Source organism: Acomys minous (assembly GCF_964271855.1).
Source record: "Acomys minous genome assembly, chromosome: 16".
NCBI lineage: Eukaryota > Metazoa > Chordata > Mammalia > Rodentia > Muridae > Acomys > Acomys minous.
In genome coordinates, this window is record NC_140498.1 from 9,349,529 (window position 1) to 9,372,996 (window position 23,468).

The 23,468-nt window shown below is 47.0% G+C and overlaps 2 protein-coding genes across 9 annotated transcripts in view; one reads left to right on the top strand and one right to left on the bottom strand.

Annotated features, from left to right (window-relative positions):
• The first annotated feature begins 437 nt into the window (after nt 1-437).
• Nucleotides 438-22,544, top strand: CENPV (centromere protein V). Of its 7 annotated transcripts, none has more exons than XM_084760921.1 (8): nt 646-1,339; nt 9,960-10,154; nt 12,508-13,222; nt 14,868-14,966; nt 16,541-16,642; nt 16,735-16,804; nt 20,493-20,607; nt 22,174-22,544. In XM_084760921.1, the coding sequence occupies exons 3-8, from the start codon at nt 12,879-12,881 to the stop codon at nt 22,296-22,298; spliced, it is 855 nt and encodes a 284-aa protein (XP_084617047.1). In that variant the 5' UTR covers nt 646-1,339; nt 9,960-10,154; nt 12,508-12,878; the 3' UTR covers nt 22,299-22,544. The 7 variants fall into 7 exon arrangements, 5 of the variants coding, with proteins under 5 accessions (XP_084617051.1, XP_084617047.1, XP_084617049.1 ...); XM_084760923.1 differs by having other exon boundaries at nt 9,960-10,053; XM_084760922.1 differs by having other exon boundaries at nt 646-953.
• The window catches only part of PIGL (phosphatidylinositol glycan anchor biosynthesis class L), a gene marked incomplete at both ends in the record, with an annotated part of 59,817 nt that continues 52,954 nt past the window's right edge, over nt 16,606-23,468 (bottom strand). The window contains 2 exons of one of the 2 annotated variants that reach the window (XR_014775248.1): nt 16,606-16,743; nt 20,663-20,777. Coding sequence is in view for 1 of the 2 variants with exons in the window: in XM_084760927.1 (XP_084617053.1) it covers nt 16,654-16,743 (90 nt within the window). The remainder of the gene's footprint in view (nt 16,744-20,662; nt 20,778-23,468) is intronic. The other variant, XM_084760927.1, reaches the window with a different exon arrangement.

The window sequence follows — 23,468 nt, forward strand, 5'->3', positions numbered from 1 at the left end:
CCTCCCGCAGCCTAATCAGCCTTCTCAACTGAGCTCCCGAGTCCTCAGAACCGAAGCAAGGAGCGGTACCAAGTGAAGCCGCCTCTATTCCCGGCGACCCGTCCCCTTTTGTACAAAAAAAAGGGAAAAACTATCGGGCGGATGAATCCAAGTGAGAGGGCCCTCCCTCGAAAGCGCTGGAAACTTCCTTACGGCGCCAGCGCTGATTGGTGAGGAGACAAAGATGAGGCGGGCGCTGATTGGTGGAGGACGCGGGCCGCTCGTTGTTGCTGGGCGTGGTTCCAGGGGGCGGCAGTTTAACGTGACGTTGCTAAGTAACTGAGTGCGCATGTGCAACGGCTTTCAAGCCTCCTGCCTGGAAGGGGGGAGGGGAGGTCTCTTCTTCCCGCGTCCGGAACCCTTCCCCCACCCCCACCCCACCCCCGGAGCCCCGCGTGCTCCTCTCCCACCCCGAGCTCGGCGAGCCCGCCATAGGGTGAATTGCGACCCCACGCTGTTCGCACTGGACGGACGCTAGTTTCGCTCTGGCCTCTGCGGTGTGGACATTGATGGTTCCGCATCCATAGTGCTTTTCTTTGTTTTGTTCTTAGCTGCCCGAGGCTCACATCTGGGCCTGGAGCGGGGTGGGGTGGGGTGGGGCAGCTGCGGGGCTGGAGGCTGAGGGCTTAGTGAGAGATTCGGGACCGGGCCCCGCCGGCCCCACAGTCCACTTCCTCTTAGGCATTCTCCAAACAAAGGAAAGACGTACCCATTGGACTCAGTACCTGGGGTGCACCCACCTCTCCCAATGGGGTGCCAGTTGTGCAAAGGAAGGGTTGTGAGTACTTAATCCTAGGACCTCAGTACTAGGTTCAGAGGTCCTGGGTGTGGCTGCTTTTCCCTCATCGAGATAAACAAGGAACTAGCAGGACTGCATGGATCGCCGCGTCATGCGGAGTCACGAGGTTGGCCCGGTAAATAACCTTGAAAATAGCTTTGTCTGCACTGGCTCCCAGCCTCCTCCGTACAGTAAGAAGTTTAGGAATGTTAACAAATTAGGTAAACTTCATTCTGTAAAGGTTCACTAGTTATTAACCTAACCAGATGAAACGTAGGAATATAGCTAGTCCGCCTAGCTTGAACAAAAAGCCCCAGTTTGATTCCCCAGCCCAATGTCTGTCTGCTTTGTAGAATACAGAACGGGTAGAGTTTAAATTGAATTTAGAAAATGTCTATTTTACATAGTAGTTCACTTTTATTAGGGTACATGAGTTGGACCTTGTTTCCACCAAGCAGAGTACATCCTGAGTCAGACATTTTGGGGTGCAGATCTTATGACTGTTGTGATGACTTCACTGGGGTAAGTTCCAGCAATTGCCAGAACAGCCTTCCTGCTTCCTGGTTTATTGTTTTGTCCAAGTGGCTTATTTGGTCACAGCAATAATGCTACATAAGGATGGCTTCTGGACTCCTGCAGTGTTTTTTTCATGGTATATTTTTGTTATTTGGTCATGTGTTGCCCCCTACCCCTACCCAATCAAGACAGGGCATCACTATGTAGCCCTGGTGGGCATGGAACTACTGTGTGGACCAGGCTGGCTTGGAGCGCACAGAGATCCTCTTGGCTCTGTCTCCCGTATGCCGAGTGCTATAAACAGATTCTTTTTGAAATTACTATTTTATGTGTATGAGTGTTTCCTCTTATAGATATGCCAATATACTGCCTGTGTACCTGGTATCTGAGGCACTCATAGGACGGTGCCAGATATGCTGGGACTATATAGACTGTTGAGTTCTCACGTGGAGGCTTGAGAATTGAGCCCACTATTCCCGAAGAGCAGGCAGTGCGCCTAACTGCTGAGCAATCCTTCTAGCCCTCTGTAAGCAGTTTTTGTTTGTTTTTGTTTTTTAAAAGAAAGACAGTGTAAATCTTGAGATTAGAAATTCAGTGACTTAGCACTGCGCTCAACAAATGTTTCTCCAATGATTAAAGAACCATTTTACAGCCTGGTATGCACACCGGTAATCCCAGCACTCTGGGAGGCAGAAGCAGGCTGCACAGAGAAACCTTGTCTCAAAAAACCATTAAAAAATAAAGAAAGGCACTGCTGATCCAACTCTAAAAAACTGTCATATCTATGTATTAATACATGAGAACAAGAAAAAACATTATTAGTTTAATCAATCATGCTAAAATTTGGGTAACCTGTTCTCCCCATGCCATTTGGTTTTTTTTGTTTTGTTTTGTTTTTTTGAGACAGGGTTTCTCTGTGTAGCCTTGGCCATCCTGGACTAACTTTGTAGACCAGGCTGGCCTCGAACTCATAGCAACCCGCCTGCCTTTGCCTCCCGAGTGCTGGGATTAAAGGCGTGCGCCACTACGCCCGGCTGTTTTTTTTTTTTTTAGAGTGTTTCTCTTTGTAGCCTTGGCTGTCCTGGACTTGTTTTGTAGACCTGGTGAGTATTATTTCTTTACCATCATCAGTCTACTAAGGTACTTTTGTTAATTGTCATGAAAGTTAATAATGCTATGTAAATTCGGAGGTAGTATTTTACCACAGACAGTTTGATAAAAAGGAAATAAAGATTGAGGTAAAGAATACCAGGGAGCCAGGTAGATGTGGCGCACGCCTTTAATCCTAGCACTCAGGAGGCAGAGGCAGGCAGCTCTGTGAGTTTGAGGCCAGCCTGGTCTACAGAGTGAGTTCCAGGACAGTGAAATGCTGTCTCAAAGAACCAAAAAACTTTCAAAAGTGCCAGGAAATGAGATGAGGCCTGGTCATGTGAGCTAAAACATGTGGCTTCTGTGGGTGAGGGGACAGCCTGGCCAAAGTACCCTGCCTGTCAGATGCCTTTCTTTCCTACAGGAAGCTCAAGTATCCAGTTACACAATGGTGCCCTTTGCCTTGTCCCTCTGCCTGCTCAGTGTATGTGACACAGCGTCTCCTTCCCTCTAGTGGCTGTATGACCATCTCTGGCCCAAATCCTGGCTGAAAAGCACATTTGCATATAAGAGTCATGATTTATTTTCTGTTTCTGTATTTCTTTTTTTTTTTTTTTTTTTTTTTTGATTTTTCAAGACAGGGTCTCTCTGTGTAGCCTTGGCTGTCCTGGACTCCCGATTTTATAGATCAGGCTGGCCTTGAACTCACAGCGATCGTCTGCCTCTGCCTCTGCCTCTGCCTCTGCCTCTGCCTCTGCCTCCTGAGTGCTGGGATTAAAGGCATGTGCCACCACACTCAGCCTGTTTCTGTATTTCTGTAGTCCTATTACCCCAATTAGGAATGTGTAGAGCATACCTTTAATCCCAGCACTCAGGAGGCAGAGGCAGGCCGATTACTGTTTGAGGCCAGCCTGGTCTACAAAGTAAGTCCAGCACAGCAAGGGCCACACAGAGAAACCCTGTCTCAAAAAACCAAAAACAAACAAAAAGAATGTGTGAGCTCTTGGGAGGTAGAGGCAGGTGGATCGCTGTGAGTTCAAGGCCAGTCTGGTCTACAAAGAGAGTCTAGGACAGCCAAGGCTACCCAGAGAAACCCTGTCTCGAAAAACCAAAAAAAAAGAAAGAAAAAAAAAAAAAGGCACGTGTGGAGCAGTGTTTGTAGGAAGCAGATCCCTCGAACACCATTCTGTGTTCAGAATCCCTTTTTCTGAAATCCAGTACAGATTTGTCAAGGGTTTTGTTTTGTCACTTTGGCCTGTTCTGTGGGTTCTTGGTTTTATTTTTGTTTTGAGACAGGATCACACTATGTAGCTCCAGCTGTCCTGGAATTCATTTATAGGCCAGCCAGGCCTGGCCCTACTCCCCCACCCCCGCCCCTCTAAGTGCTGGGATTACAGGTGTGGGTCACGGCAGCCAGCTGGGCTCCTGTTTTGTTTTGTGAGCACACCACATGGGAGTCAGTCCAAGTGTCTTGCATCACCAGACCAACATGTTGACTTTAGGAATTTAAATAGGAAGGCTGGTTGTGGTGGCACATGCACTCGAGAGGCAGAGGCAGGTGGATCACTGTGAATTTGAGGCCAGCTCGGTCTACAAAGTGAGTCCAGGACAGTGAAGGCTACACAGAGAAACTCTGTCTCAGAATCAGGAGCTTGTGCTGCTGTGGAAGAGAGCTACAATTCAATTACTAACACTTTATGGGGTGGCTTTCAGCTGCCTGTAATTCCAGCTCTAGGGCATCTGTCACCTTCTTTTGGCTTCTGTAGACACCTACACATAATGTGTGCAGACAAACACATAACAATTTTTAATTGAGCTGGGCATGGTGGCGCACACCTTTGATCCCAGCACTCCAGAGACAGGCTGGTGGATCGCTGTGAGTTCGAGGCCAGCCTGGTCTACAAAGTGAGTCCAGGACAGCCAAGGCTACACAGAGAAACCCTGTCTCAGGAAAAAATGTAAATTAGGGGCTGGAGAGATGGCGTAGCAGTTAAGAGCACTGCCTGCTCTTCCAGGAGTCCTGAATTCAATTCCCAGCAACCACATGGGGGCTCACAACCATCTATAATATGATCTGATGCCCTCTTCCGGCCTGCGAGTAAACATGCAGGCAGAGCATTGTATACATAATAAATAAATAAATCTTAAAAAATAATTAAAAAACAAAACAGGCCTGGTGGTGGTGGCATTTGGGAGGCAGAGGCAGGCGGATTGCTGAGAGTTCGAGGCCAGCCTGGTCTACAAAGCAGGACAGCAGGATAGCCAAGGTTACACAGAGAAATCGTGTATCCAAAAACCAACCAACCAAACAAACAAAAACATTAGGGGCCTGGAGAGATGGCTCAGAGGTTAAAAGTACTGGCTGATCTTCCAGAGGTCTTGAGTTAATTCCCAGCACCTACATGGTGGCTCACAATCATCTGTAATGAGATCTGGTGCTCTCTGCAGGCGTACATGCAGCAGAATACTGTGTACATAATAAATCCTTTTTAAAAACATTCATTTTTCTTTCATTTGTGGTAAGATACAATATACATAAAAATTACTATTTTAAGCATATTGTTTGTTTGGTTTGGTTTGGTTTGTTTGGTTTTGGTTTTTGTTGTTGTTGTTGTTTTTCGAGACAGGGTCTCTCTGTATTAGCCTGGGCTGTCCTGGACTCACTTTGTAGAAGAGGCTGGCCTCGAACTCACAGCGATCCGCTCGCCTCTGCCTCCTGAGTGCTGGGATTAAAGGCGTACGCCACCACGCCTGGCCTGGTTTTGGCTTTTTGAGACAGGGTTTCTCTGTGTAGCCTTGGCTGTCCTGGACTCACTCTGTAGATCAGGCTGGCCTGGAACTCACAGCGATCTGCCTTCCTCCTGAGTACTGGGGTAGGCCAAGCTGGCCTGGAACTCACAGCGATCTGCCTTCCTCCTGAGTGCTGGGAGTAAAGGCGTGCCCCACCACACCTGGCTTGGTAATAGTGTTTGTTTTTGAGAGGCAGAGTTTCACTATGTTGGCCAGGCTGGCTTTGAACTCACTATCCTTCTGCCTGAGCCTCCCCTTGGTACTGAAATTGTAGGAATTTAACTTCACTTTTCCTTTCTATCTTTTGTAAAATTTAACAATTACATGTATTTGTGAGCCACAATGGACATGTGAAGATCAGAGGGCAACTTGAAGAAGTTGGTTGGTTCTTGCCTTCTACTATGTGGTTTCCAGGAATCAGATGCAGGTCATCAGGGGTGGTGACAAACACTTTTACCCATAGAGCCATCTGGCAGGCTGCATTTTTTTTTTCTTTTAGACATTGGAGATGTGAATCTCAGTTTTATTAAAAAATGTTCATATCCCTGTGGAATAATCCTCACTATCTGGCTTCAGAACTTTTCATCTTAAACACAAAAGCTCTCTCCAGAAACACAACTTCCCCTTCACACCACACATGTATTGCTCTGCGTTGATCTCTATGCACTTAACTACTCTAGGACAAAATGCTGCTTTCTCTTTTCTTTTCCTTGGTTTCTCTAGACAGTGTTTCTCTGTGTAGCCTTAGCTGTCTTGGAACTCACTCTGTAGACCAGGCTGGCCTCAAACTCAGAGATCCACCTGCCTCTGCCTCCAGAGTGCTGGGATTAAAGGCGTGTGCTAAGAATATGTTGTTATTTTTACTTTATGTGTGTGGTTGTTTTACTTGTATGTATGTCTGTGTACTTTGTGCTGTAGTTCCCAAAGCCAGAAGAAAGCCTGGACTAGAGTTACAGTTGTGAGCTACCATGTGGGTGTTGGGAATTGAACCTGGGTCCTTTGGACCAGCAGCCAGAACTCTTAAACACTGAGCCATCTATCCAGTTCCCACTTCTTTTTTTTTTTTTTTTTTTTTTTTTTTTTTTGAGACAGGGTTTTTCTGTGTAACAGGGGCCTGGCTGTCCTGGATTCTCTTCGTAGACCAGACTGGCCTCAAACTCAGAGATTCACCTGCCTCTGCCTTCCTGTACTGGGATTAAAGGTGTGCATCAGGACTGGAGAGATGGCTCAGTGGTTGAGAGCGCCGCCTGCTCTTGCAAAGGTCCTGAGTTCAATTTCCAGCAACCATATGGTGGCTCACAACCATCTGGACTGTTATCTGATGCCCTCTTCTGGCTAACAGGTGTACATGCAGTCAGAGCACTGTATATATAATAATAAATAAATCTTTAATAACATAAATAAAGGTATGCACTACCACACCTGGCCCCGTTTGTTTTCATGAATGAGTTGTTGTTGTTGTTGTTATTATTATTATTATTGTTATTATTATTATTATAATAATAAAACAGGGTTTATCTGTGTAACCCTGGCTGTCCTGGAACTCACTCTGTAGACCAGGCTAGACTAAAACTCAGAGAACCAAGGCAGGTGGATGTGGTGGCACACACCTTTAACCCTAGTACTCTGGAGGCAGAGGCAGCTGGATCTCAGTGAGTTCAAGGCCAGCCTGGTCTACAAAGAGAGTCTAGGATAGCCAGGGCTACACAGAGAAACCCTGTCTTGGAAAAACAAAACAAAATAAAACAAAAAACCTCAGAGAACCTCCTGTCTCTGCCTCCAGAGCACCTAGCCAAGTATAGAACTTTTAAGCCAGGGGTGGTGGCGGCTCATTCATTCCTTTAGGAAGCAGAGGCAAGCGGATCTCTGTGAGTTCAAGGCCAGTCTGGTCTACATAGAGAGCTTCAGACAGTCTGAGCTACATGAGACACTATCTCAAAACAGGAACCTTGAAGCCATTAAATACCTCCCCCTTCCCTTCTCCCTCAACCTCTAGTAACCTGACTTTTATTTTCTGTTTTTATGAATTTGAATGCAGGCAAAATTTGTCATTTCTGGTAGGGAAGACTTCACTTTGCTACAGAAGTAGATAGATTTAGAAGACAGTCCATATTAAATAGAAGCTATAGTTTAACGGACTCGTGAATGCTACTAAAAGGGAAAAGCATTCAGTAATGATGCAGATAAAAAAATACGAGATCTGGGCTGAAGAGATGGCTCAGCCATTAAAGGCTAGGCTCAACAACCAAAAATATAAGAGTTCAGTTCCCAAGCCGGGCATTGTGGCACATGCCTGTAATCCCAGCACTTGGGAGGCAGAAGCAGGCGGATTGATGTGAGTTCGAGGCCAGCCTGGTCTACAAAGTGAGTCCAGGACAGCCAAGGCTACACAGAGAAACCCTGTCTTGAAAAAAAAAGAAAAAAGGAGATCTTACTTTACTGGGCCACAGTGGTACATGCCTTTAATCCCAGCAGAGGCAGATAAATCTCTGAATTAGGTCAGTTTGGCCTAGAGAGTGAGTTCTGGAATAGTGAGGTCTACACAGAGAAATCGCGTCTCAAAAAACAAAACACACAGAGAAGGGAAGGGTAGGGGTCAAAGGCATCTTAGTTCTTCCCTTCCACTATGAGTTCCAGGGCTTGAATTTGTGTGACAAGCACTTTTACCTTCTGAGCAATCTCGCTGGCCCACTTTTTTACTTTTTGTTTTGTTTTGTTTTTTTGAGACAGGGTTTCTCTGTGTAGTCTTGGCTGTCTTGGACTCACTTTATCAACCAGGCTGGCCTCGAACTCACAGCAGTCTGCCTGTCTCTGCCTCCCTAGTGCTGGGACTAAAGGTGTGTGCCACCAAGCCCGGCCATTTTATTTATTTATTTATTTATTTTACTTTTTATTTTGAGACAGAATCTCAGGGTCTTATTCTGTACCCTAGGCTGGCCTTAAGTTGTAGCCCTTCTGCCTCAGCCTCCCTAGGGGCTAGGATTACAAATCTGTGCCACCACATTTAGCAAGTTTATTCTGTCTCTGTGGTTATATTTTCTTTATGATTCCTAATGTATAAGTGCAAATCTCATTTTGTTTTCTCTATCAAGTTTTAGCAGTTATCCATATTATTGACACATTTTTAAAAATCCTGTCTCTGCCCCAACCCCCCCCCCCCAGCACTGGGTTATAGGTGTGCACAGCCATATGGGCACTGGGGATTTGGATTTAAGGGAACTTTATCTGACTTTACAAATAAGGATTTAAAGACAGTGGTATTAGTGTGAAGATTGGTAAAATACAGCAGTGGAAGAGAGTGGGAGGTTAAGATAGACCACAGGTCATGGATGGCTCAGTTGATACTTGACAGAGAATGCAGTTCAGTGTGTATGTGTGTTCACACATGTGGTTTTCAATACACCAATAGTGATTAAACAACTGGATATCTAAGTGAGAGGGAAAAGAACCTGATTTTTGGCCATACCATATATAAAAAATTAATTTGAGGGAGCCTGGAGAGATGGTTCAGAGATTAGGAGCACTCGTGCTGTTGCAGAGGACCTGAGTTCAGTTCCCAGCGCCATACGATGGATCATGATCATCTGTACTATAGTTAATTCCAGTTCTAGGGAATCTGACACCTTTCATTTCTGTGGGCACCAACATGCAAGCAGTGTTCGTGAGTGTAGGTAAAGCATTCATACACGTAGTCAAAAATAATAAATCTATTTGAGATAGAAAATAGAGGGCTGGAGAGATGGCTCAGAGGTTAAGAGCAATGACTGCTCTTCAAAAGGTCCTGAGTTCAATTCTCAGCAACCACATGGTGGCTCACAACCATCTATAATGAGATCTGATGCCCTCTTCTGGCCTATAGGTGTATATGAGGCAGAACACTGTATACATAATAATAAATCTTTAAAAACAAAATAGATATACGGCCCTGGACACGGTGGCCCACACCTGTAAATCCCAGCACTCAGGGAGGTAGATCTCTGAGTTTGAAGCCAGGCTGGTCTACAAAACAAATCCAGGACAGCTAAGGCTACACAGAGAGACCCTGTCTTGAAAAACAAAAAGAAAAAGAAAAAAAAAAAAGGAAATAAATATGAGAACTTAACTGTGAAATACAAGAAAATGTTCATGACTTTCAAGGTAGGCAGAGTTCCATGTAAAAGAATTCAAAGGTTTAGCCGGGTGTGGTGGCGCACACCTGTAATCCCAGCACTCAGGAGGCAGAGGCAGGCGGATCGCTGTGAGTTCAAGGACAGCCTGGTCTACAAAGTGAGTCCAGGATGGCCAAGGCTACACAGAGAAACCCTGTCTCGGAAAAAAAAAAAAAAAAAGAAAACAAAAGAATTCAAAGGTTGAACTTCATCAAAATAAAGATGTTGTTAAGGAAGTGGAAAGACAAGCTGCCATTAGGGAATACTTGCTCAACATGCATGTCCAGCAAAGACACAACTATTTATCAGACTGTACTGAGTAGCTTTTTTTTTGTCAGTACAGACCAGAGTCATCTGGGAAGAAGGAACCTCGGTTGAAAAAAATGTCTCCATCACATTGGTGGGTAGGCAGGCCTGGGGGTCTGAAGGAGGATGACCCCCATACACAACGTTTGGATGCTTGGTCCCCGGTTGGTGAAACTGTTTGGGAAGGATTAGGAGGCGTGGCCTTGTTGGAGGAGGTATGGCGCTGGGGGTGGGCATTGAAGTTTCATGCCCAGTACAACCCAGTCTCTCTCTGCTTGCTGCTTTTGAATCAGATGTGAGCTGTCAGATGCTGCTCCAGTGCCATCCTTGCCTGCCTGCCACCATGCTCCCTGCCACGAAGGTCACAGACTCTAACCCTCTGCAACTGTAAGCCCCTGATAAACTAATACAAATCGCCTTGCTCATCAGTAGAAAAGTGAAGGATGCTAGGAATAGTGGTCATCTTGAGTTCAGCGACCTTCTAATAGGTGAGCTTCCATTTCAGTAAGAGACCCTATCTCAAAACTAAGGTCGGGAACCATGGAGAAAGACACCCGTAATTGACCTCTGACCTACACAAACACATATGTCACACACACACAACAAATAAGTGTTAGTGTATATGTATGTGTGTGTGTGTATGTGTGTGTATATATATTCAACATGCATGTTGAATATTCACCACCCTCCCCAGATCTGGGGACCGAATCCTTGCCACTGAGCTAACTCTCCAACCCCTAATATATAGGTTTTGTTTTTGTTTTGTTTTGTTTTTGAGACAGGGTTTCTCTGTGTAATAGCCCTGGCTATTCTGGAACTCTCTTTGTAGACCACGTTGGCTTTGAACTCAGCGATCAACCTGCCTGCTGGGATTAAAGGCCTGTGCTTGAATATTTATGTGCTAATTTTCTCCCTATTTTTGTGCCATTACCAAAAACAACTTCAGAAAGAATAACTCCCAGGTCATACTCACTGAGAAAAATCAGGGCAGGAAATGACTCAGAGGCCCTGGAGAAACACTGCTTTGCTGGCTTGCTCCCCATGGCTTACTTTCTTACACAATTCAGGACCACCTGCCAGGGGTGGCACTGCCCATTTGCCCATCAACCATGAATCAAGTAAATGACCCACAGACTTGCCTACCCACTAATCTGATAGAGGCTTTTTTTTTTTCAGTTGTTGCCTCTCAGATGACTCTTGCTTGTGTCACGTTTTGACAAAAACAGATCATACATATTGACATCAATAAATGATACATACAGAATGAACGATTTCCAAAATGTTGAACAGTGTTAGACTTAACTGTACGTTCAGCTGGGCGTGGTGGTACATGCTTTTAATCCCACCACTTGGGAGGCAGGATCACTGTGAGTTCGAGGCCAGCCAGGGCTACACAGAAAAACCTGTCTCGAAAAACCAAAAAACAAACAAAACACACACACACACACACACACACACACACACACACACACACACACACACTCCATATGGGTACTTGGAGCTGGGGAGATGGCTCAGAGGTTAAGATTAATGACTGCTTAAGGCCGGGCGTGGTGGCGCACGCCTTTAATCCCAGCACTCGGGAGGCAGAGGCAGGTGGATCGCTGTGAGTTCGAGGCCAGCCTGGTCTACCAGGCAAGTCCAGGACAGCCAAGGCTACACAGAGAAACCCTGTCTCCAAAAACCAAAAAAAAAAAAAAAAAAAAAAAAAAGATTAATGACTGCTCTTCCAAAGGTTCTGAGTTCAATTCCCAGCAACTATATGGTGGCTCATAACCATCTATAGTGATGTCTGGTCTGGTGCCATCTTCTGGCATGCAGGATCACATAGAGACAGAACACTATAAACACAAATCTTAAAAAAAAAAAAAGGGCACTCAGAGGAAGGATAGCATGTTACCAAGAAGAGACTTGACACCCTATGAGCATATACAGGAGGAGGAGGTCCCCCTCAGTCACAGTCATAGGGGAGGGCAATAGGGTGAAAGTGGGAGGGAGGAATGGGAGGATACATGGGATGGGCTAACAATTTAAATATGAATAAATTAATAAAATTATTTTAAAAAAGAAAAGATATGGGCACTTTGTTTTATGTAAGCTGCAACTCAAAGGAAACAGCAAAACATTATGTATCTAGGAAGTTTTAGGTACTGAGAACTTTGTGTTAAACTTAATGGAGATTTACAAACTAATAAAACGATGCTTGGGAAAACTCATAATTAGTATTTTTTGTTTGTTTTTGTTTTTCGAGACAAGGTCTCTCTGTGTTAGCTTTGGCTGTCCTGGACTCGCTTTGTAGACCAGGCCGGCCTCGAACTCGCAGGGATCCACCTGCCTCTGCCTCCCGAGTGCTGGGATTAAAGGCGTGCGTCACTATGCCAGGCCATAATCAGTATTTTCATTATTACAAAAATAAATGGGTTCTATATGCTAGCAGACTTACAAATTAACAAAAATAGAAATAAGAATAAATTTGAAAAGGAAAAATGCAGGACAATGTGAGAACAACTAAGAGTCTGGAGACTGGAGTCTCCATCTCTATCTCTATCTCGGATGCCCCAGTGGGTGGTCCTTAGGATCTTTGTCTTTAAACTCCAGTACCATATTCTGCAAAAGCATATGAATGGAATGTAATCCTGGATTCATTCATTTACTTAAAATTGAGAACAAAATCAGGTGGGGAATGTGGCTCAGTGGTAGAGTCCTTGCACAAGGCTCTATCCTATTCCCAGTTCTGCAAAAACAGAAAAACCTGTTGACCATTGATCAAACTGATCCCAGCTGTTATTTATGCTTCAAGTAGCAGGTGCCAGACTATTTACATTCCGTATCTCTTATTAGGTGATGGTGGCTTCTGCAAGGTCGGTCGTGTACCTTGGAGACCACTAAGTCACTCAAGCTTGTCGGCTCTGGCTTGGCAATGAAGTGAGGCCTGACCCAGGCCCCGGTCTCGACCGTGTGGAGACCGGAAGCGCCTTCGCTGATCAAACCCGCGCGGCTACCGGCAAGCGCAGGTGGAGGCGCAGTGCTGTCGGACCTGACGCACGGCCCATGGGCTGCCGGCCGCCGCGGGGCCCCGAGGACGCCTGTTCTGGAGCGCCGCGCACCCCCCCCCCCCGCCCCCAGGCCTTCACGTTGTCGGAGGCGGGGACACGCCTCGGCCAGCAGGGGCGCGTAGAGCTGGGAGGCCTGCGCGCCGGGCTGAGGGAGGCATGCGGCGGACTCGGAGTGCCGTGTCCACCGAGCCGCGGGAGCAGCGGCGCTCCGGAGCCTCCGGGGCCCTGACCGACCGCGAAAGCCCGACACGACGCCAGGGGAGCAGGGCTCGGGCCCGGGGCGGGGGCGGGGCGGCGGGTCTGCAGCCCTCCACGAAGCCGCGTCCCAAGCCGCCGCCGCGGGCCCAGGAGGCGGCGGCCGAGGAGCTGCCGGCGGCGGACACCCCCGCCGCCTCGGGGTCGGCGCTGGACCTGGGCGAGCAGCGGGAGCGCTGGGAGACGTTCCAGAAGCGGCAGAGGCTCAGCTTCGAGGGCGCCGCCAAGCTGCTGCTGGACACCTTGTGAGTGTGGCGGGGCCGGCACCGGCGAGGTGGGCACGGGCGGCGGGACCCGAGGCTGGCTGCGGAGCCGGGGCCAGCTCCCGCAGCCCTGGCGTGCTGCTGGGGATGGTGTCGGCTGCGTGCGCGGGAGGCCTCTCTGGGTGAAAGAGGCAGCTACTCCACCGCTTCCCTGCTACCGAGACCGTTTTGCCGGTGTTTGCACGTGCTTTGGTGGGCGGGAGGAAAGGTCGAAGGGGAATTTAGCGGCCTGGGGAGCCAAGGCCGCTTGTTCCCGGGCCGTTCCCTGGAGGGAGGGTGCGGGGTGCAGGTTATTGATCCGGGAGGGAAGCGCGGGCAAAGCGATGTCCCGGGCGGACTTGCTGGGGAAATGCGAAGCTAAGGCTTTGTACTCTCACCCGAGGTCCCGGGTCCATCCGTGCTTCCGAAGTGCTTCCACTTCTTAGATTGCCTAAGGAGCATTTCCAAAGTCCGTTATTGTGAAAAGAGCTGATAACTACACTGGCCAGATGCCCCCCTCTTTGTTAAGTGAGATGTGAACCCCTTCCTCCTTTAACCATTGTGCTACAGCGAAATACCGAGTACCCTAGTCGTACAGCTATATTAAGCTAACAATTGCTTAGCAATCTGAACTGCTTTTTACAAACAACAAGATGTTCTTTTCTCTTTGTTCCAGAAGTAGTTCTCCTGGTTTTGGTGCATCCTCACAGAAACGGACTATTTATTTAGCTTTATATGTGTTTCATTTTAAAATTTTATCCTTGGGCTATAAATTGAAATTTAAAACAAAGATCAGTTAAAATTTAAAAAAATAAGCCGGGCAGTGGTGGCACACGCTTTAATCTCAGCACTGGGGAGGCAGAGACAGGTGGATCTATGTGAGTTCCAGGCCAGCCTGGTCTACAAAACGAGTCCAGGACAGTCAAGGCTACACAGAGAAACCCTGTCTCAAAAAACAAAGCAAAACAAAAAGTTTAAAAATAACATTCCTTGAATACCTGTTGTATGCTAGCTACTGGACCGTCTAAGTGATACGACGTAAAGATCCATAGAACAGGCCTGTAATCCTAGCATTCAGTCAGAGGAGTACAGCGATTTCAAGGCCAGGCTGGGCCACAAAGATCCTTTCTCAGAAGAGAGAGAGAGAAAAAGAAGGGGAAACAGGAGCAAGCCAGGGAGAAGGTGGTCCATGTCTGTAAATCCAATGCTTGAAAGGTGGAGGTTGGAAGATCTAGAAGTTCAAGGTCATCCTTGTCCACATAGTTAATTGGAGGCCAGCTTAAGCTGCAGGACACCCTGTCAAAAGGAATTTTTTTAAAAAGCTCCAGTCCTTAGAAACACAAAGCAAAAATTTGAGGCAATATTTTCTCTTGAAACAAACTGATAATGATCTAGAAAAAAAAAACCAGAACTATTAGCATGAAAAGATAAGCATGCTGTATGCTTGATTATATTTGCTTTTATGTCCACTAAACTAACTTTTGTGCAAAGAAAGTGTATGTTATAGACACTGAAAATACTGAACCTCTTTTATGAAAGTCCCAACCTGGCTTTCTTTTAAGTACAAAAAGACAGCGTGTAGGAGCCACGCCATAAAGTCCTGGCTGCCTGTTAGAGATTCTTATGCTCTAGTGTCCATTTTATTTAGTGAGTACCAGGGCCTGGTGAAGCACACAGGAGGCTGCCACTGTGGAGCGGTTCGCTTTGAAGTTTGGGCATCAGCAGACTTACACATCTTTGACTGCAAGTGAGTATCTTATCTTCCCAGATTGCCTTAGAGGACTCGAAGAGCAGAAAGGCTGTTTCAGACCAGTCTGGGGAGTCGGGGATAGATGAAACAGTGTTGAACCATGAGCTGATAACCGTTACATCACGTACTGGGGACATAAAGGCTCATTCTTCTGTTCTTTGCCTTGTGTATGACTTTGAATTTTCAGTGATAATTTAAAAAAATTTTTATATGTTTTATTTTGCAGTCTTATAAAATTCAAGACAGTTCACAGTGAAAATATTGAACCTCTTTTATGAACTGCATCCGGTTGTCCTATAAAGAATTTCAACATGACCCTTCCTAGCTCAAAGAACAAAATAAAGTTAAAATTTTGAGAATGTGTGTGTGTGTGTGTGTGTGTGTGTGTGTGTGTGTGTGTGTGTAGGTCAGAGGACAGCTTGTCAGAGGGAGTCTGTTGTGTCCTTGATCCTAAGGTCCCCTGATCATTTGGCTGGTGGCAGGCACCTTTACCTGCCAAGCCATCTCACTAGTCTGATAATTTCTTTACGATAGGGGAAGGCTGAACATTCTGAGTTAGTCTGAGTGACACCTGCAGTTGGTATGTTCCAGAGCCTGTGCCTGTGTGTGATTGTGCCCCAGAGTTACACAGCACAGCTGAGGAGACAGGAAGCAGAGCTTCCAGGGCTGTGGCTCATAGCCTCACGCCTGCGACTGAGCCGCTGGTACAGGGGTCCTTGGAGGTGGCGGATCAGGCTGGCCACCTTGGGAAAGCCAAATGGGAACAATCGGGTGGAAGCTCTGTTCTTGGCATGAGGCCTGTGGCACCACTCAGAGCAGTGGAAGGCCTGCTTCCTAGCCCCTTCCCTGGTGTTGTAATTGAACAGGAATGACAGGCTTTGCCTTCTGGACTGGCTGCTGGCATGTACTTAATTACTCAAGAGGGTCCATTCTTTTTTACCGCTAATGGTACCTGAATTTTATATGACTAATAAATACTGTGGGTTTCCCCAAGTGGAGAACTGCCTAGGCCACTAATAGAGTCCAGATTTGGAAAGAAGCATCATGACATAATTTCTTGGAGAGTCCTGTATACTAAGTCAGAATGTTTTAAAGTGTGAAAAGAACAAAATTTGACTCAATTTCTAGTTTTGTATTTCTAAATAAAAGGCTTGGAGTTTGGTTTTCTTTTTCTTTTTTCTTTCTTTTTTTTTTTTTTTTTTTTTTTGGTTTTGCGAGACAGGGTTTCTCTGTGTAGCCTTGGCTGTCCTGGACTCTCTTTGTAGACCAGGCTGGCCTTGAACTCACAGCGATCCGCCTGCCTCTGTCTCCCAAGTGCTGGGATTAAAGGCATGCGTCACCACTCCCGGCTGGAGTTTGGTTTTCTTATGCGGAGCTAGAAGAAACCTAAGGTTCCTTCCTTGGTCCTGGTGTGCCCACCTAAAGAGGCACGAGAATATAGCAGTGTCTGTACTTCGTTTTCTGAGTGACTTTTAAGTCCCTTGTTCTCTTCAGGGCTGGGGCGGGGGGAGCAGAAGTGAATCCAGGATTGCTGAATACTGTGTGGTCTTCCCTGCTGGCTCTGTCACCAGAAGGCTTTACTGCCACGAAGAGCAGAGAGGCTCCAGGTGGCCTGACCAGCTGCCTAAGTCCCCTTCCCTGGATGGTGCTGAGAACTGGGTGTCCCGCTTGAGGTCAGCTGGTTCTACAGGCGTTGGGCTGGGCTGCTTGGGCATGTGGACCATGCAGATGGCGACTCATAGACTGTCCTTTGCTCTTTCTGTAGCTGCAGCATCTGCAAGAAGAAACAGAATAGACACTTCATTGTTCCAGCTTCTCGATTCAAACTCCTGAAGGTCAGTACTTAAGAGCAGGTTCAGGGAGGTAGAACCGCTGAGCCCTTACCCCATCTTTTTAGCCTGCTCTCTGTACGGTATGAGGGGCAGAGAGATTAATAGGACATTTTAAGGGCATTGAAATCTTTTTTTCCCTAGATGTCTTAGTGTATAGTTTAGGCTAGCCTCAAGTTTCATGTCTTTTTTTTTTTTTTTTAGGTATTGGGGAATTGAACTCAGGGCCTTGATTATGCACCACTGTCCCTAGCCCATAGGTGTACTTTAACTAACTTAGTTGGTCTTTCTTTTTTTCTGAGGCAGGGTTTCTCTGTGTAACCCTGGCTATCCTAGAACTCGCTATGTAGACCAGGCTGGCCTCAAACTCAACAGAGATCTGCCTGCCCTTGCTGGGATTAAAGGCTTGCACTACCACCACTGGGCTTCCTTTCAACTTTTTAACTAAAAATTTCTATGTATTAGTGGGGTGGGCACATGACACAGCACACATGTATAGCTGTACTTTTCCTACTTTGTGGGTTCTCTCTTTTACCCTTCTCCACTCCTTTTCTTTCCTTTCAAGCCCCTAACAATAGATAAGGAGAAAAAAAAAAGAGAGAGAGAGAGGAAAAGGGAAAAGATCCCGGAGTAAAGTCAGAGAGGGAGCCACGTTACCATTAAGCCACTTCCTGCTGGGCTAGAGAGATGGCCCAGAGGTGAAGAGCACTGGCTGCTCTTCCAAAGGTCCCCAGTTCAATTCCCAGCAACCACATGGTGGCTCACACCCATCTATAATGAGATCTGATGCCCTCTTCTGGTGTGCAGGTGTACATGCAGGCAAGAACACTGTATACGTAATCAATAAATAAATCTTTTTTTAAAAAAAGCGACTTCCTGCTGATTAGGGGCGTTGAGTTCCATGGGGCAAGCTTGATCTCTATCATCAGGGTGTCTAGTTTCTTCCGCTGTTTGTTTCGTCGGGTTTCCGAGACAGGGTCTCTCTGTGTAGACCAGGTTGGCCTCGAACTCACAGCGCGTCTGCCTCCCAAGTGCTGGGATTAAAGGTGTGCGCCACCACGCCTGGCCTGTTGTTTCTTTTTTGCACAGGATGACTTAATAAACTATGACCAACAATCCACCACCACCTCTCAGGGCCCTAGCATTTATGTACCCTCTGAAAAGTCCCCAGAATCCCAAACATCACACAGTCGCAGAAACTGTCTGCAGCTGGTAAATCGCATACCGCGCAGAGCATAAGGCAAATCAGTCAAGCTGCTGCAAGGTGTCCCTATATTCCACACCTGGAATTAAATGAAAACATAGGGGGCTGGAGAGATGGCTCAGAGGCTAAGAGCACTGGCTGCTCTTCCAAAGGTCCTAAGTTCAGTTCCCAGCAACTACATGGTGGCTCCCAACCATCTATAATGGGATCTAGTGCCCTCTTCTGGCATGCATTTGTACATGCAGGCAGAACACTGTATACATAATAAATAAATAAATAAAAACTTTTTTTGTTGTTGTTGTTTTTGGATTTTTGAGACAAGGTTTCTTTGTGTAGCCTTAGCTGTCCAGGACTCACTTTGTAGACCAGGCTGGCCTTGAACTCAAAGTGATCTGGCTGCCTCTGCCTCCTGAGTGCTGAGGTTAAAGGCGCCCAGCTTAGTTCTGTGTTTTTTAAAGAAACCAAAATTCCAGAATTGTCACTACACATGTGTGGAGGCCAAAGGACAGCTTTGTGAAACTGGCTTTCTCCTGTCCAGGGTGTCTCGGGTGAGATTCAAGTCATTGCTCCTATGGAAAGCACCTTTACCTGTTGAGCCATCTCACTAGTCCCTATTCCTTTAATTCTTGAGTTGATAATGTTTGTTGTTTTGAGACAGCCAGGCTGATTCTCCTTCTACTGCTTCTGGAGATGACAGGCATTTCATGTGCGTTGGTGCTCTGCCTGCATGTGTGTCTGTGGTGAGGGCGGACCCCCTGGAACTAGAGCCACAGACAGCCATGAGCTGCCATGTGCGTGCTGGGTCCTCTGGAAGAGCAGCCGGCGCTCCCAAACTTGAGCCATCTCTTTATCCGTCACCAGTGTGACACTGTGCTAGAGGCACAGGCTGGTTGTGCAACAGGAGTTACTTACAGGTAGTTGTGAGCTGCCTGAAGTTGGTGCTCTCACTGCTGAGCCGTCGCCAGCCTCACATTTGTGGGGTGGTTTTTGTTTTTTGTTTTTAATCTTTTTCACCAAGTAATGAGAAATATTTTATAGGCCATCAAGGCCAGCATCGTTTCCTATGTTCTTCTCATTCTCTCGACTGTCTGTTCACATACTTTTCTGTTTCACGTTCGTATTGTTTGTTAAGGATGTAGCGATGGCTCAGTGGTTGGAAGCGCTGGCTGCTCTTCCACAGGAGCCAGGTTCAACTTCCAGCACCCACACGGCGGCTCACAGCTGTCTGCAGTTCTACTCCCAGAGATGCCCTCACACAAACACGAACGCAGGCAGAAACTCCAATGCATATCAGATTAAATAAATTATAAAACAAAACAGGACCACCAGCCCAAGGTGGCACCACCCACAATGGTCTGGCCTCTCCCAAATTAAAAAAAAAAAAAAGAAGAAAGAAAAAGAAAACTAACCCTTTGGCTATGACATGTGGCAAAGAGTTTTTTCCTAGTTTGTCCTTTATAAATAATTTAATTATAGTTGGTAGCACCTTAAGATCTTAAGCAGTGCTGGGGTTGGGGATTTAGCTCAGTGGTAGAGCGCTTGCCTAGCAAGCACAAGCCCCTGGGTTCGGTCCTCAGCTCTGGAAAAAGGAAAAAAAAAAAGATCTTAAGCAGTGCTTTTTGGAGACATGGAAAGGCACTCCCTCAGGTGCCACCTGTACTCTCTGACTCTAAAAACCATTCTGTCTGGGAAGCTGGAGAGATGGCTCAGTGGTTAAGAGCATTATCTGCTCTTCCAAAGGACCTGAGTTCAATTCCCTGCTCCCACATGCCTGCTCACAACTGTCTGTAATTCCAGTTCCAAGGGATCTGACACCAATGCGTATAAAATAAAGTTTAATAAATTATTTAAAAAAAAAAAACCATTCTGGCCGGGCGTGGTGGCACACGCCTTTAATCCCAGCACTCGGGAGGCAGAGGCTGATGGATTACTGTGAGTTCAAGCCCAGCCTGGTCTACAAAGTGAGTCCAGGACAGCCAAGGGTACACAGAGAGACCCTGTCTCCAAAAGGAAAAAAAAAAACATTCTGGGCCTGGAGAGATGGCTCAGTGGTTAAGAGCATTGATTGCTCTTCCAAAGGACCCAGGTTCAATTCCCATATGGCAGCTCACAACTGTCTGTAACTCCAAGATCTGACACTCTCACACAAGCACGCATGCAGGCAAAACACCAATGCATACAAAGTGAAAATAAATAAATTATTTTTAAAAACACTCTGTTTGAGTGTACGTCAGTGCAGGCTGGAGGATGGGTTCCTCCAGTCCGCAGTTGGCGTAAGCGGCCCATGCACCGTCAGGCTCCAGAGTGAAGTGTATCTGGGGAATAGCGGCGGCTCCCTGTCTTCAGGCAGCGCTTAGTCTCTTCTGGGAAATGGGAGCTGTCCCAATAACCCAGAAAACTCTCCAAAAGGCCGCCCCGACTAATCTTTTCAAAAGGTTGGCTCCTAATAGCATCACCCCGTCTCTCTGTCGGCTTGTGTCTGTTCTCCAGGGCGCTGAGAGCATAACCACATACACGTTCAACACGCACAAAGCCCAGCACACCTTCTGTAAGCGATGTGGGGTCCAGAGCTTCTACACTCCACGCTCCAATCCTGGAGGCTTTGGTGAGTGAAGGCAGCATCTGAGGCCTTGGGACCCTGCGGAGGCTGGGGTGCTTACGTGTCAAGTGCTGGTTGGACAGGTGTTGGAAGACCAGGATTCCTCTGGTGGGCTCTGGTCAAGTCTCCGTCTACAGGTGGTTCTCATCGCTGGTACTGTAGGGCTGTGGGGAGACCTACCAGGCGGAGAGAAGACAGGTGGGTTAGGGCTGGCGAGAGGCTGCTCTTCCAGAGGACCAGGGTTCGAGTCTCAATCTCTATCTGTAACTCCAGTCTTGGGGATCTGACACCCTGCTCTTGCCTCTGTGGGCACTGTATGCATGTGGCGCACAAACATATGTGCCCGCTAAACACCTATACATATAAAATAAAACAAATTTTTAAGAAGGTGGATGGGAACTGGGCCTGTGAGTTCAGGGGAGACACCCAGAATCACGACACTGTAGAGGAGGGAAGAGGACAGAATGATGGCAGCTGCCGGTGTTATTTGAAAACAAAATTAAGGGCTGTGGCTATAGCCCAGCGGCAGAGTGGGCATTTGCCGGGTGTGCGTGGTCCCCACCCTGTCCCTAAATGGATAGATAAAATTAATTTAGTTTGATAGGAAAAAAAAAAAAAGGGCCAGGTGGTGGCGTGTTTCTTTAATCCTAGCCCTTAGGAGGCAGAGGCAGGCAGATCTCTGAGTTTTGAGGCCGGCCTGGTCTACGTAGCCAGTTCCAGCACAGTCAGGGCTACACAGAGAAACCCTGCCTGGAAAACAACAACAAAAACCCCCTGTCTAATGGCTGTGCTACTGCACGGACTGTACACTCAATTTCATGTGCGGGCTGCAGTAAACAACAACAACACACTTAAAAAGAGCCAGGTGTGGTAGTGCACACCTTTGATTACAGCACTTGGGAGGCAGAGGCCAGTGGATCTCTTTGAGAGTGAGTTCCAGGACAGCCAGGACTACATAGTAGGACCCTATTTAAAAGAAAAACAAAACAAAACAAACAAACAAACAAAAAGAAGAACACCAGCTACGATGCACGTTTGTAATGCCATAACTTGAGAGGTGAAGGCAGGCGTGGTGGCGCACGCCTGTAATCCCAGCACTTGGGAGGCAGAGGCTGGCGGATCGCTGTGAGTTCGAGGCCAGCCTGGTCTACAAAGTGACTCCAGGACAGCCAAGGCTAACACAGAGAGACCTTGTCTCAAAAAAACCAAAAAAAAAAAACCAAAAAAAAAAAAAAAGGAACCTTTTCAGGCCCTGCTTGATCGGGAGGTGGTGTGGATACAACCAGTCCTTAGAGCGAAACAAGGCCGACATGCGCCTGTCAGCATGATTTTGAAGGCTGCCTCTCGTTCAGGGCATGTGATCTTCGTGTGGCAGGTGAGGACCATAATCCAGGAGGCTGAAGGTGTAGGCCAAGCCAAGCAGTACACCAACAGGCCACACGTCAGCCTTGTAGGCTGCCACTCAGAACTCGGAGCTCACGTGTGGGATACTGGTGCTTTCAGGTGAGGGCTTGACACATTCTCTGGTCTTACCCACAGTTGGAACCCCTTTCTCTGTTCCCTTGCCCCTAGGAATTGCCCCCCACTGCCTCGATGAAGGCACTGTGCGGAGTGTGGTCACTGAGGAATTCAATGGCAGTGACTGGGAGAAAGCCATGAAGGAGCACAAGACCATCAAGAACATGTCTAAAGAGTGAGCTCATGCTTCCTCTGTGCTGAGAGGGGGCGAGCAGGGCAGCAGCCCTGTAGGTTGCTGCGGGTGGGTGCTGCTGCACAGACCTGGGCTGCCATCTCCACTCCCAGTGTCCTTGCAGTTCGCTCCAGTCACCATGTCTTTAGGCAGCTCTGCCCTTATAACCCAGGTTTCATGTGAAACAGCCGACCTTCCCCCTTCCCACCAACTTTTGTGTGATCTTTTAGATAATAAACGTTTCTGACATTAATGTTTATTACTAAGGTCCCTAATTCCTGTGAACTTTGACTTTTGCCTCTGTAGCCTATCACATAACAGCAGATTAAAATAGAGGCACTATCTAGACCCCTGCAGCCAAACTAAGAGGACATAAGGCTCAGAAGATTGAGTGGTCACCTTCCATGTGAAGTGTGCAGACGTGAGTTCTAGGAGCTCAAGGTACACAGGGCTAGTCCGGAAAGACGGGGGAGGCTGGGGTGGGAGTCAAGCCCACTGGGGTGGGCTTGAATGGTAAGTTTCTTTTCTTCTTCTTTTTTAGCTTTTCGAGGCAGGGTTTTTCTGTGTAAGTGCTGGGATCAAAGGCTTGTGCATCACTGCCCAGCTTAGTTTATTTCTTTTCTGTTCGTGCATTTCTTTGTTTTTTAGCAGTGTTTTTCTTTTTCTTCCCTCTTTCTCTCCACCGTCCCCCTTGATAGTTTGATCATATAGCCCAGGCTGACCTGCAGCTCACCATGTGTGCCTCAGCCTCCGCGTGCTAGGTTACAAGCACGCACTACTATGTCTGTCCACATTTTTATTATAAGGTGAACCAGCTTCTTCTTTGTTTATTTTGATTTTCTGCTGTCAGGTGCTATCGTTAGAAGCCAGGGCCACATGCATACTAGGCAACAGCCTTAACCACATTTTTTTTTTCCTTTCTTTCTCGAGACAGGGTTTTTCTGTGGATCCTTGGCTGTCTTGGACTCATTTTATAGACCAGGCTGGCCTTGAACTCACAGTGACCCACCTGCCTCTGCCTCCCGAGTGCTGAGATTAAAGGCGACGGCAACCATTTTTGTTCTCTCTTTAATTGTGATAAGATAGTGAAACACAAAATGTAGCATTTTAACCACACATGAGAACACAGGTTATGCATATGCACATGTACCACAAACATACACATCTGAAACAGAAA

Bases quoted from the DNA above. Each gene is read 5' to 3' on its own strand.
- CENPV (XM_084760921.1), top strand. From the start codon at position 12,879: ATGCGGCGGACTCGGAGTGCCGTGTCCACCGAGCCGCGGGAGCAGCGG. The intron at 16,643-16,734 runs GTCAGCTGGTTC...CTCTTTCTGTAG, and splicing joins AACTGGGTGTCCCGCTTGAG to CTGCAGCATCTGCAAGAAGA. The intron at 20,608-22,173 runs GTGAGTGAAGGC...CCTTGCCCCTAG, and splicing joins CTCCAATCCTGGAGGCTTTG to GAATTGCCCCCCACTGCCTC.